At 41.2% G+C, this 14,082-nt stretch overlaps 1 protein-coding gene across 8 annotated transcripts in view; it reads left to right on the forward strand.

Annotated features, from left to right (window-relative positions):
• The first annotated feature begins 1,102 nt into the window (after positions 1–1,102).
• RGPD4 (RANBP2 like and GRIP domain containing 4) overlaps positions 1,103–14,082 on the forward strand; it is a 36,296-nt gene continuing 23,316 nt past the window's right edge. For 7 of the 8 annotated variants that reach the window (XM_079972355.1, XM_079972357.1, XM_079972356.1 and 4 more), the window contains exons 1-11: positions 1,103–1,386; positions 5,317–5,384; positions 5,842–5,953; positions 7,423–7,575; positions 8,013–8,243; positions 9,136–9,287; positions 9,612–9,804; positions 10,995–11,085; positions 11,937–12,146; positions 13,359–13,537; positions 13,631–13,806. In XM_079972355.1, coding sequence (XP_079828481.1) covers positions 1,312–1,386; positions 5,317–5,384; positions 5,842–5,953; positions 7,423–7,575; positions 8,013–8,243; positions 9,136–9,287; positions 9,612–9,804; positions 10,995–11,085; positions 11,937–12,146; positions 13,359–13,537; positions 13,631–13,806 — 1,640 coding nt within the window. In that variant the 5' untranslated portion in view covers positions 1,103–1,311. The remainder of the gene's footprint in view (positions 1,387–5,316; positions 5,385–5,841; positions 5,954–7,422; positions 7,576–8,012; positions 8,244–9,135; positions 9,288–9,611; positions 9,805–10,994; positions 11,086–11,936; positions 12,147–13,358; positions 13,538–13,630; positions 13,807–14,082) is intronic. The other variant, XM_079972361.1, reaches the window with a different exon arrangement.

Genomic DNA, 14,082 nt, shown 5'->3' on the forward strand with positions numbered 1-14,082 from the left:
CTTCTCATGGTCTATATGGAACGGGGTATGTGATGGATTCCGTACGTGTTGGAACCAGGATGCACAACAGATGTAAGAGAAGAGGTGTATGAGCCATTCCTCACCTGGGGAGAGTTGTGTGCAGTACCAGATTTATGTATAAGCTAAACAAGCTATAGCTTAGGGCCCCACTCTCTTGGGGGGCCCAAAAAAATTAAAGGAAAAAAATCTGGATGTACATTTCCAAAATATAAGATAAAAAACCAATAAAATAAAACCTACATGCAGCAACAGTGTTTTGTGTTGTGTAGGTTCCTATGATGTAAGTCATGGGCCCTGCCTGCTAGCCTGCTCCCTAAAATATTACTGGTTTGCTCATTTTTATATATAGGGTGCCTACATTCTGCATGGACTGGTTGCACGGCAACAAGTAGCATGCAGCTGCAGACTGCAGTGCAGCACAGTTGAACGTAGGTCAAGCTGCTGTACCTGTTAGCTAATATGAAAGAGTGCTTGTAGACTGATGATCAGGCAGCACAGACTAAGGGTAGGAAAACACGAAAAACCGACAATTTGTTGTTGACAAAGGACAGCTGGACATATAAAGGGCCCCATTACCTTCAGTAGCTTAGGGCCTCGTCAAACCTAAATCCGGTCCTGGCTGTGTGCACAGGGGGAGCTTCTCTTGCTCCATGCATCTTCGAATCATAGCACTGTAGAGCTGGAAGGGACTCAGAGGGTCATCGAGCCCAACCCCCTGCCACGCAGGAATCTCTGCTAAAGGTGGCCATCCAACCTCTCTTTAAAAAACCTCCAGTGAAGGAGAGTCCGCCTCCTTTTGTTGCAGCCCGTTTTCACGAAGATTCCCACGCGCGCTGGTTGCCCGACCGCAGCTGTGCTGACTGCCCTGCATTCCGCGCCTCTCATCTATTAGTAGCTCTCTGTCTACAGCGGCGGAATGGGGGGGGGAGATATTCCGCCCGCCACGCGCTGAGGTCGGATCACTCTCTCACTTTTCGTATCTCTACGAAGCGAAGCTGAGCGTTCATTCCCCGGTGCGCAGCTCTAGGGTGACAGGACGTCACTTCCGATCTCTCCCTTTCTCTCTCCCCCCTCCCCCCGCTATTTCCGTCGCGAGGCCGCCGACGCCACAGCGGCGGCTGTTCCCTCTGCGCGAGCCGGCGCGTCTGCTAGCACGTCATTCCTCCTCGAGCGGCGTCGCCTCCTCGGACCGGCGCAGGCTTTGGGCTCCGCGCTCTCGTCCTCCCTCTTCGAGCCAGGGGAAGGAGCCTGAGGGGCCCGTTGGCGGCGGGCCCTCCTTCGCCCGCCACCATGTTGAGGCGCAGCAGGGCGGAAGTGGACCGTTATGTCTCCTCGCTGCAGGCCTCGGCCTCTTCGCCCAGGGAGGTGAGGCGCCTTCGTTTCGTTTCCCTTTCTTCCCCTTCCCCCCTCAAACCGATTTTGAGGGGAGTTCAGAGGCGACCCGCCATTGGTCCCCTTGGCTGTTTGTTTTGAGACTCTCCTCCAATGACTGGACGTGAGCCGGCGTCGGTTAAGGAGGGGAGGGAGTTAGTTTGGATTGGCAGCCGCCTCTCGGGGTTCGAGGGGGGGGGGGCTGGCCGGCTGGGATTAGGGCAGCGCCTGCTCGCGCGTTAGGCCTCCTGTTCCTTGGCACCAGTGTAACAGAGGAGCATGTGGGATTGTGCCATGATGATTCTAAGGGGGCGGGGCTGTGCTAGGTGATGCAGCTTCACGAGTGGGGGGCTGGTGGGGGGGGGGGGAACCCCCTTCCAGCCAAAGGGTCTTTCCTTCAAAGCCAGGGTCTGGTGGGGCCAGATGCAAAAGTGGGCAGGGCATCTTCTGTCTGGGCGTAGTCAAAGGGGGCGTGTTCAGCTCAAATCAAGTATGAATCGAAAGCGGAGGCAATAGTACCGTTCCCTGTTTATTTGTTTGCTTTGTAACACAAAAATCCCCAATAAGAACTAATTTTTTAAAAAGTAAATCAATAAAATACTTAACTGAGGTACTGCCCCCTGGCAACATAAATGCTGCCCCTTGTAACATAAATCCTGGCTATGTCCATGTTCTAACTAACAAAGTTACATCCCAGTCATGCAAAAGTAAGGGGTTTCTGCCCCCTGCTAAACACACAAATATACACTCAGCCCTCCTAGGCAAGCAAGATGTAAGAGCAGAGTTGAAGGGCCTATTCCTGCCAGGTGAAAGCACTCAAGTGGCTTGGGAAGGGGTGTGGCCTGGGATGGTCCTGAGTGCCTGGAAGCGTTTCGTGCCTGCACAAATTCTGGAATTCACTACGCGGGGCTGCCCTTAAAGCTGTCCCAGAAACTCCAGCGGGTGCAGAATGCTGCAGCAAGGCTCCTCACAGGGTCTCTGCCATGGGAGCATATTCACCCAGTGCTTTTCCAGCTGCACTGGCTCCTGGTGGAGTACAGGGTCAGATTTAAGGTGCTGGTTTTGACCTTTAAAGCCCTTCACGGCCTAGGACCCTCATACCTATGGGACCATCTCTCCCGGTATGCTCCACGGAGGACCTTAAGGTCCATAAATAGCAACACTCTAGAGGTCCCAGGCCCTAAGGAAGTCAGATTAGCCTCAACCAGAGCCAGGGCCTTCTCAACACTCGCTCTGGCCTGGTGGAATGCTCTGTCTCATGAGACCAGGGCTCTGCAGGATCTGATTTCTTTCTGCAGAGCCTGTAAGACAAGAGTTGTTCCACCTGGCCTTTGGCTTAGAATCAGTTTGATTCCCTCCCCCTCTTTCTTTTTCCTTTCTCCCCCTGGGAAGAGGCTGCATCCTAATGTTTTAATGTTGTATTTTAATCTTGTTTTTTAAATTGTATTTTAATCAACTTGTTATTATTATGGTTGTTAGCCACCCTGAGCCCGGTCTTGGCTGGGGAGGGCGGGGTATAAATAAAATTTATGATGATGATGATGATGATGATGAAGAAGAAGAAAAGCCAGTGTCTAATGCAAATTCCTCTGCTTTTTCTATTTGTAAAAAGACAGGCACTATCTCCAGGCTTGTGCTTGGTAATCTTAATGTATGGTGGCTTTTCCATCTGACTTTCCTCTAGCTAATATATTGTGAACTTTCCAATGTAAACAGGCAGTTGTGGTTCGTGATCTGTCTGTGAACCAATATCTTAGGTGGAACCTCCTTCTGAGAAGACATATATAGGACTGCCCTCTTAACCCTGTAATCTTTTCACTGTGGCATCATATAGCACTCTTGCCAGCTGCCTCTGGGTGTGGTATAAACTTTATAAATGCTGGTTTAAAAATAGTTGGCATAAGGTTGCTCAACTTACCTTCTTAATATTTTTTGCTTTAAAAATCCATTCACAATTACAGTGGCCAGTGGTTATTGTCCTCATTAAAAACAATGTTGTTTTCTTCCAACATATTTCATGTGAAGTAGCATTTGGTAATTGAACACTTAACCATGTGTTTGTGTATTTTAAAAATATTTCCTGCAGTTTTCTAGGTGCTACATCATGGATAATTTGATATTCCTATACTGAACTGTATAGTTTTTTTCCTCTCCCCCTCAAAAAAAAACAAAAACCCTAATGTTGCTTTGGTTAAGTTTCACTTCCCATTCTTCTTAGCAGTTGTGAGTTATGTCCTGGCAGGAATTGGAAGTTGTCCTTCCTAAATTCTAATTAAAAATCATTGCCTTTTCTTACTTGAGGTTTGTGGGATTATTATGGCAAAAAGCTTGAGATAGCCTAGTTTGTTTTTGTATTCTTTGATCTCTTGTCTCTCTGATAAAAGTATTTCTGCCTGAGATGGACATAAAACTAATTAATTTAGGACAAGGCACAGAAATAACTTTCTTTCATCAGGCAAATGGGGTATTCCCCTGACGGTACATATAAATGACAAGTTGCAGAAACTATTGAGCAGTTCTTCATATAGGTAGGCAATGCTATGGACAATTCAACTAAAGGGAATAAAAAAGAATCCCTGACCTAACACGAAAGTTGCATTTTGTTGTCTTGACTGTCTTAATGAAAGCATAGTTTCTGAGTATAGGAAGCTGCCATCCATTTTGCTGTCACTCCCTTCTCTGAAACACCAAATTGACAGTTGTTACTTGTCAGCTTTGAATAATTCACATGGTGGTATCTATATGATAGGTTTTATGCTTATACAGAAAAAGGCTGTTACTGGGCCTTAGCAGATAATGGGTGCACTCTGCACTTAAAGTATTGAGCATGCTGCAGAAAGAAAATACAGGGTGACATTAGATGATCTCTTTTTCCTCCCCTGTGTACCCCCAAAATCTCCAGATGATCCACTAATCCCTAGAACAGATTTTGAGGGCCAACAGAGAGCATAGCCCTTGTTACATAAGTGGATAACCAGCATGGTTTTGACTCCAGGGTTCTGCTGCATTTGGCACAAAGCGTTAAGTTTTGCTCTAAATGCAAATTGCAGGAGGGACTACATTTCTGCCCTGGGTCCTGGCAGTTTGCAGCTCTGCTGGTTAGTGCTGCAAAGTTCACAATTTCTGCAAAGCCTAGTGTTTGTCACTGGTGCCATTAGCTGAAAGTTTCTATCAATATGAGGACCTCTTTCTTTGCCTTCCACTATAAATAGCCACCATTGAAAACAGCAACAAGTAGATACTCAGAATTAACAAGAGGTAAGGAAGCAAATGAACACCTCAATCTTAGTCATTGATTAGGCCTTGGCATCTACATATGGTGCTATTGAATAGGCCTTTGTCCTCAAAAGGCAATCAGTATGACTTATACTTGGCTATTTCATGGTTGCAAAACTTTTTTTATATATAAACATTATTTAAGCATAGATTAGGTTAATTTGATTAGGCTGGTAATGGAGATGTAGTTGGCACATAACTTCCATCTTGGATCAGTGAATGTTCTTTGTCAGAGGACATCCAACCACCCAGGCCTTGACAGGTGAGGGAGGCAGTTTCAGGAACCCTCTTTGAACTTATTTTTTTAAGAAATACTTTAGCATCTAGCTCAGCTCATTGCAGTTGTTAAACAGCAGGTAGAACAATCATTATTACATGGTCTTCAAGATCCTCAGCAATTTTCAAGTGGTCTGAGGGGTAGGAGTTTGGGAATCACTGATCTAGAGGCTTGCTGTGGTTCATTCCTGTCACTGGACAATAACTTATTGTGATGAATTAAATGCTTAGAAAGAGGCTTGGAAACAGCTCTTTCTCACTCTAGCATTGTAAATACTTAGGATAGAGTTATGCAGATAAAATTCTGGCTCTTCAGTGACCAAACTGCAAGTGAATTACTATCAGCATTAACAAAAGTATTTTTCTCTCTAGAAATCCATGAAAGGATTCTTTTTTGCTAAGCTGTATTATGAAACAAAGGAATATGAATTGGCTAAAAGGTAATACAAAATATTATTCTTTAATTATTCCAATGATTTATTTTACTCTGATTCAGAATAACTTGTGTTTGGTTAATTGTTTGAGAGAACTCTGCATGATGAGTGTTGATAGGCTTATACCAACCATCCCCAACTTGCTGTTCTCCAGATGTTTTGGCTGCAGCTGATAAGGCTGAAGATCAAAACATCCAGAAGGCACCAGGTTGGAGAACGCTGGCTTTTACTAATCATATATAATTATTTTCAGGTTTTATATTCCATGTAGAACTAACACTGGCAGTTGCTGAATAACCAAGTACTGTGGTTTTTCCATTGTTAAATTAAATATGCCAATCTTGGGGCTCCTAATTCACATTTATAGCATGACTATCAAATTGACATCACCTACGTCTATTCTGGAGTGATATCATTAGTTATTGATGGCTGCTATGTTAACTTGCTGTGCTGTTTTTTAAAGGTACATATCTACATATCTCAGTGTCCAAGAAAGAGATCCCAAGGCACACAAATTCTTGGGACAACTCTATGAAGCTGAAGAAAACATAGAGAAAGCTGTAGGTTGTTATAAGGTAAAAAAAATATGCTTCTACATTTTGCCTACATTATTGTTTCTAGAGGCTGTTGTATATGAAATATTTACTCAGATATATTTTATTTTGCTAGAGCATATTTTGGAATGCTATGAAATATTTTTAAAGTGTTGCTGCCTTGGCTGTAATTAAACAATAGAATTACCAAATGTCAGTCCCACAAAAACTTCTGTTGCCTCCCAAAAAGTATTTGTTTTGAGCATGGGTAAAGCATAGTTGTAGAGCAGCCACCAAGACTGTCCCTTACAAGATGTAATTCTATAGTATTCCATGGGGAGGGGGAAGGGTTCCTAGGGTAACAATGTTCCCACCTCAGATTGCCACACAGAGAGTTGGCAAAATAATTTGAGTGATTCTGAAACACTTAACAGGTCATTTAGGTTTCTACATTATGTTCAGTGGTATCGAAAGATAGTCCAATTGGGTCTGTCAGGTCAATATAGTGAGGGGAACTTCCTGTTGATTCCTGAAGCATGAAATGTTGACCAGATGACTGTTGGTTATAATGCTGAGCTTCTCTTTGTTCTTGATTCATAATTCTGGTATCTTTTAAATAGACCTTAGAGTTTCATAAACTTTTTTTTCTGGAAAGCACAGAACCAAACAGAAGAAATATTTTACACACACACACACACACACACACACACACTTGGCATATCATCTGAGCTGGGCTGTCAGGCAGCAGGAAGTTATAGCAATCAACTTCTCATGTAAGTTTCAGGGAATATTAGCTCTTCCATAATCTGAGCTAGGATCTCAACCTGATTTTTTCCTATCCCACCTTGACACATAGGCTACCATGCCTTACTATGTGTTATAAGCTTAATAAAAATTCTACTTTAATAATGAAGTTTGGAGTAGGTGACAGGAATCCTGCTCAGCTGGCCTTTTGTGATGGGTTCCCCTATAGCTTTCAGAACTAATGAAAGGAATTCAGTGCTGTCTTCTAAGTGATATAATCACAGTATGGAATTTAGCCACATCTTGACTTGTCAGCTTGGGAAATGCTCAGACTGTGTTGTGGTACAGGGCAACTTGGCAAGGAAAAACAATACTTCTGTGAATCATGTTTCTGTTCTGTACAAATACTTAATGCTCTTGTGATATTTCATAAGCTTAGCATCATTCTCTAATGCTAAAGCATGCCACACCTGTCTAAAGGCTTTCCCTTTCTTGGTCCTTTGTGAATGCTGTGTTTATGAAGTGGGGAAGGCTGCACTAATCTACAGAAGTGTGGTAACAAAGTAGTCACCTGCATCTCTTCCATCATTCTTCTGCACCTGAGTAGCATTGCAAATAAGGCAATGAAGTGATCTTCTTAAACAGCTGTATAAGCCTCTTTAACTTGGTTTATGTGTTCTGGTAGTCTATATTGCAACATTTTGTGTCACAGAAAAACAGAATTAAACTATATATACGATACTTCTTCCTTTCAATTGTGGCTTTAGCGTTCAGTGGAGTTGAATCCAACACAGAAAGACCTTGTATTGAAGATTGCAGAGCTGCTGTGCAGTAATGATATTACCGATGGAAGAGCAAAATACTGGGTTGACAGAGCAGCCAAGCTTTTTCCTGGAAGCCCTTCAGTTTTTCGACTAAAGGTAACCTTCACCTCTCCCTCCCCACCTTGAGTTGTCACAGCTTACAGAATAAACCTGGGCACAATTTGGACACAATCTTTACATGAAATTGCCAGTATGAAAACTTTGGCAATAACTTAGTAGTTGTAACTTTGTTAATACCTGCTGTTTTCTGAGGCTTCTCAAAAAAAGTAGAAACCTGATAACATGTGACACTTCCTTTCATAGTTAAGAAACTCCTGATTATCATTTTTAAAGCCCCCCTCAAAGAAACTGCAATGCATTTCCAGATATGTAGTGGATTCAGATGTTTCTTGCTATATTGTCTCAAAACTAGCTTGCTTATGCAGTGCTGTTTTATATAAAGAAGCAATAAGAATGATGTTATTCCTTGAGAATGATTGAAAGCCTTCTGTTTAAATAAATATAAAATATCAACCCTTTTATCTTTACTGTAGGAGAGTCTGGTGGATTGCAAGAGTGAGACTGGGTGGAACCAGCTTCTTGATTTGATCCAGTCAGAATTGTGTGCCAGACCTGATGATGTTTATGTTAACATTCGGTTAGTGAAGCTGTACTTATCAAACAAAAACCTTGCAGCTGCTGTGGCACACTGTCAGGAAGCAGAGAAAAAAATACCATTGCAGTCAAGCTTGGAATGGTGTTCGTGTGTTGTACATACACTTAAGGTTTGTTTAATTATATTTGTCTTGTAAAAATACTTATTTTTGTAATTTCCTATAGAAACTACTATAGTAACTTCAAGTGAAGACTAAACTTGCTTTATTAATTGGATCCAGTTGCATGACAGAACTTACTTTTGATCAGAGTTTGAGCAAGCAAATAACATTATAACAAGCAGGTCTACAAAGGCCTACAATATGCTTTTACTGGGTTTTATCTACAAATACCCCTCGTGTGTAAGGTGTCTTCAGCCCCTAGAAAAGCCATTTCACATTTAACTAAGCATTTATAAGAAACATTGAGACAAAGTCAAAAGCTGTTCTTTCAAGGGCACAACCTTGTGAGAAGCCTGAGAACTACACTACAATCTACCTATGGTAGGACTGCATGAACTCATGGAACAGCCCTAAAAAAGCTTCCTTCTGCTCAAGATTTTGCCTTGCTAAAATATAGTGGGTCACCCCAGTGATCTAGAACATGGACAACACATGGAGGTGTTCAGGGCCTTCTGCAGTACATGAAGCAGACTGGCATAATTTTGTCCTGCCACTCAAACCTCACTCTTCAGAGGGCATGTGCAAAATCCTGAAAAGTTCTTCCTTCTCAGCATTTTGCACAGACCCTCAGCTCTTTCATTGCTACTTTTGGAGTCCACTGAAGTAATGATGCTCAGTTGGTGTCTTAAAAGATAGCTTAAAATATCACTGATAAAGCTGCTAAAAATAAAATCCTCACAGTCTACACGGAATAAGATTTTTGCTTTATATAATTTTGGGCTGCTGAATTTCAGTAGAGAATGAGTTAACAAAGTAGGGTCTGATCTTGCTTAATAAAACACATTAGAGATCTGGTGGCTGACTAAACAAAATATTTTTTTAATTTTAATTTTTTCCCTAGGAATATCTTGACTCTCCACAGGAGTTGGAATCCAATAAGCCTAACGAGCAAAAGACTAGATCCCGTCGGGATCTTTTGTTGGCTTATTCAAATCTGGTCGTAATGACACTTTCGAACAGAGGTGTAGAAGAAAGCAGAGAATCCCTTCAAAGGTATCTTGAGTTGTTCAATTCAGAATGCTTCTAAATGATGGCCTCTTGATGAAATGCCCCCATTTTTGTATTGTGAAATGTCCTTGCTTTTGTATTGTGTCCGCACGAAAGCCCCTTATTTCAGTTGAATGTTTCATTAGTTGCTTTCATGTGCTGCTTTTTGCACATTTGCAGTGTATATATGTGTCATGTATGGCAGAGGAACAATAAGCAGGAGCCACTAGTAAAGAAACCAGTCAAAAGTATTTACTGGTGTTGCTGTTTTTTTAACAATACTTTGTTGAGCCATGAAACTACTGTTATTAATGAACACTTGTCTTGTAGCTTTGATCATGCACTCCATTCAGTGAAACCTCATGCAGCTGGAGGTGATGAACTTTCTGTAACTTTCCTGGAAATGAAAGGCCACTTCTACATGCATGCTGGAACTCTGCTGTTGAAAATGGCCCAGGAAAGTGAAATGCAGTGGAGAGCTGTTTCGGAACTGGCAGCTCTATGTTACCTTCTAGCTTTTCAGGTAAGTTCTTCTCAAGTAACATGTTGCCCTCAATCATTTATAGTATTTGTGCTGTAGATTTCAGTGTTAAAGGTGCCAAGGTGTATTTGTATATGCATGATACTGCAGGGGGGTGAAATTTGTTCTGTTCATGCTTTTTAATTTTTTTTTTAAAGTACAAAATCAAAATGGAATGCTTTTCAGTAGAATTGCATATCTAGAGGTAAAAGGAAATAAGTATGTGTGAAATCAGGAGGAATCTGCTGTCTACAGATAATTTAGCCCAGCAAATTAATTTTGCTGTGCACCTTTGGCTTTCGTGAGAAGCCAACACATTGTATCCCAGTATACCGTACTATTGCCTAATTCTTGTTTGGAGAATAGTGTGGTTCAATGTGGCTGCTGCCTGGATGTACACACATCCTCTTCTGGCCCCTTTACTAAACTAGCTGCATTGTGTGCCATTATGGCAATGCACTAATGGAAGTTTTAAATGTTTGATATTTTATTCTGTTTAATATTCTGTTGGGAGCCACCCAGAGTGGCTGGGGAAACCCAGCCAGATGGGCGCTGTATAAATAATAAATAATAATTATTATTTTTTATTTATACATACAAATATATATCTGTGATAATTAGGATGCTTTTCATTGCTTTGACAGATTCTATCATCCTCTTATGCTAGTTTTCTCTCAAGCCAAAGGGTAGAGTCGCTAGCCCTGCCTTCCCAAATCTGGTGCCCATCAGATTTTTTATTTTATTACAATTTGCATCATCTGTGATCACTGGCCATGTCTAGGACTGATAGGAATTGTAGTCTAAAACATTTGGAGGCCAACAGATTGGGTGAGGGTACTCTGGACTCTCTAAAAGTTAGCTCTATCAAATAATTACTATTGGATTGTTCTTAAATGACCTTCCACCACCATATTTTGATGAGTAAAAGCAGTTCAAAATACTATTCCTTTCCCTTCATTTCTTGAGAAAGAAGCAATAAGTCTGTATTCATTCAACTTGTCCTTGGCATAGAGCAATGTAGAGTCAAAAAATGTTCAGCTTGGTACTTTGGACAGAAATGTAATGTAAAATTTATGATTGTACTAGACATGATTTCTACACTTCACAGAAATGGATTTTATTCTTAAGCTTAGTATTGTTATAATATATTTCACTGCAGAGCGAATTCTTTACACTTGTCTAATCTCTACCAGGTTCCTAGACCAAAGTCAAAACTAATAAAAGGCGATCAAGCTGAACAAGAGAAGTTGGAAATGTTAGCCTGTGATCGACAGAGCCAGTCTGGTAATAATATTAAAAATCAGATTTCATTTTAAAATCAAAGCTGTGGACATCTAGTAGCAATTCTAAAGCAGCGTGTAAAGACTTCACTCAGTTGAAATTAAAAGTAACAAACCTTTAGCAGGCAATGCTAAGAATTCAAAGCATAGTGTGGGTTTGTAAAGAATGGCAGCGCTAGAGGCCTCAGCATAACTTTTCATTTTGTCCTCTTGACTAAGATTCATTTTCTATCTTCTGAGTCTTCAAACCTACAGTTATTTCCCCTTTGAGCAGAATGTTTTAAATTTAAGAACTTAACTCTTTGGGTGGTATTCAACAAAGTACTTTCACTTGCACAAGGATTTCTGCTTGTACTGTACAACGCAACTTCCTCTCTTTCTCCCCCCATATGCCTCACACCCTCCCCAGATCTGCCCTAGAAGGTTGAAGGAATCCCAGAACAGATTTAGCAAGGCATGGAAGGGAAGTTCTGTTGTGTGGCCAAAGTTCTTGTACCAGCGGAACTACTTCATTCAATACTGCCCTCTGAACTCAAGTTATGGACTTGACAAATTTATTCAAGGGGTTGTATCTTCCAAAGTATTTTCATTTGCACAAGGACTTTCATTTGCTCAGTGGAGTGTTGCCACCTCCTCCTCTCCCTAGATGCTCCCCAAATTTGTTCTGGGGGTTCCTACAACACTCTGGAGCAGATTTTATGTGTGTGGGGGGGTGTCCCGGGGTGTGTGACTTTCATTGTGCAGGCTGAAGTCCTTGCATAAATTGAACAACTTCATTGGATACATGATATTTGGTGTATATTTGCCAAATAGAAACTTGACTTTTGGTTAATCATGTATCTTTTACCTTTTCAGGACATATGCTGCTAAACCTAAGCCGTAGGAAGCAGGATTTTTTCAAGGAGATTGTTGAATCATTTGCAAACAAGAGTGGACAGTCTGCCTTAATTGATGCACTATTTGGGAGTGGTTCTTCTACAGAGAATTCCTTTCTTGGCACAGATGATATCAGAAATGTTGGTGTGCAAGTACCAGAATATGGAGAACTAGCTAGATACGATATTGGTAAGAAGATTTGTTTATTTATTTATTTTATATTATAAATTCATTGTATATTATGAAATAGATACACATACAGCATGATACTTCAAGATTAAAAACACTGGAAGAAGCAGGTGAATTTAAATACTAGCTCATGAAAAGATATTAAAGTGGACTGGGGAACATTTTTTGCACCAGTGACCATATCTTAATCTGCCCCCCCCCCCAACCAAATTTGACAGGAGGGGAAGTATTCTACCTGCCAGTAATGGGGGGGTCACATGATTGGCAGATAAGTTGCCCTGGCCATATGGCTAAATTCCTTGCAGTCTCTGCTGTCCTGTTTGAGCATGGGAGAGCAGGAAATTCATTTGGAAGCAAGTGCCTATTTCTTTGTTGTGTGATCGAGAGGTCTGTCCAAGCCAGTGTCTATAAAGCAGGCATCAGCTCTAGCAGGGATTGCTGCATTGTGCAGCAACAAAGAAAAAAGCAGGGTATTCTAGCTTTTGCTGCTCCACACAAAAGCAAGGAGACTTTGTTTGTTTGTTTGTTTGTTTGTTTGTTTGTTTGTTTGTTTGTTTTGGAAAGCCCAGGTCATGATGATGCTTTTTGGAGGTTGAAGAGATCAGTGCAGTTTGGGTTTTCCAAGAGGGTCTCACCCATCAGTTTATATCACCAGTTATGTCAGCTGATTGATGGATGAGCACGGTTTGGAAAGATGACCTCGCAGGCCAAATGGAACCCCCTGATGGGTCCAGATTGACTCATGGACTGGAGTTCCCCCACCCCTCATTTAAACGAACTCACTTTTTCAAGTGTACCATTTTACATATTAGGGTATGCTTTGATTATCAAAGTAGTTTGCATAACTTAAGATGCTAAATACTCTGACTAGTTGTATTTAGAAGCGGTAATGAATAATGGCTTATGTACCATAGTAGATGGTGTTTATGTTTCTGTCATTCTAAACAGAATACTTGTGGACAGGTCTGTAGAAATCTAAATAGCCAGTGGAGCCTCAGTAACTGGCGAAACTGCATTGGAAACTGCTACTGAGCTATGTTTTGAACACCTGCTTTGTACAGGATGTGAGCTGAGGCATTCATTCACATTTTTAACTGTTTTGGAATTAACATGAGATGATATTAACATGAGATGATGGCTTGCTTACTGTCTTCTGCTGTCGTATCACACAGTTGCATCTTTAGAATTGAACCAGCACTTTCTTGTTGTTAGGTGCCATTAGAGCCCACAGTGGTAGTCTCCAACACCTCATATGGCTTGGTCTGCAGTGGAAATCCATATCACCCCTACAAACCTTTCGCAAATGGTTGAAGCAACTTTTCCACTTGCCTCAGGAAACATCCAGACTTGAGACCAATGCTCCTGAATCGATTTGCATGTTGGACCTTGAAGTAAGGAAATGCTTCCAGCATTAATTTCTACCACAGTTTGAGTTAATAAAACAATTTATTGTATAACTTAAAATATGTGTGTTTGCAAAACAGGTATTTCTGCTTGGGGTGATATTTACCTGTCATTTGCAATTGGAAGAGAAATTTAATACCAAGTACACTGTGCACCAGCCTCAATTCCTACCACTACCAGTATGCAAGCAACTTTGTACCGAGAGGCAGAGGGCCTGGTGGGATGCTGTTTATGCTCTTGTTCACAAACAAACTGTGTAAGTATGACTTTTTTTGGTTATGGTAGTCATCCTTACAATAGACATGTGGCTGTCGACTACATATAGCAGCTTTTAATGCCCATTTCTCATGCTGAAGGATTATATATATGACAGCTTGTGTGAAATGGTTGGCTTTTATATATTTACAAGAAAACTTTTTTGATCCTTTGTCTTTTGGGTTAAGAATGGACTTTATAACTTTTAGTCTATAGATAATCAAGCAGAAACTGGTAATTAAGAACTACATTATGCAGCTGACGCATTTCTGTTGCA

The sequence above is a fragment of the Podarcis cretensis genome (assembly GCF_951804945.1).
Source record: "Podarcis cretensis genome assembly, chromosome: 4".
NCBI classification, from domain to species: Eukaryota; Metazoa; Chordata; class Lepidosauria; order Squamata; family Lacertidae; genus Podarcis; species Podarcis cretensis.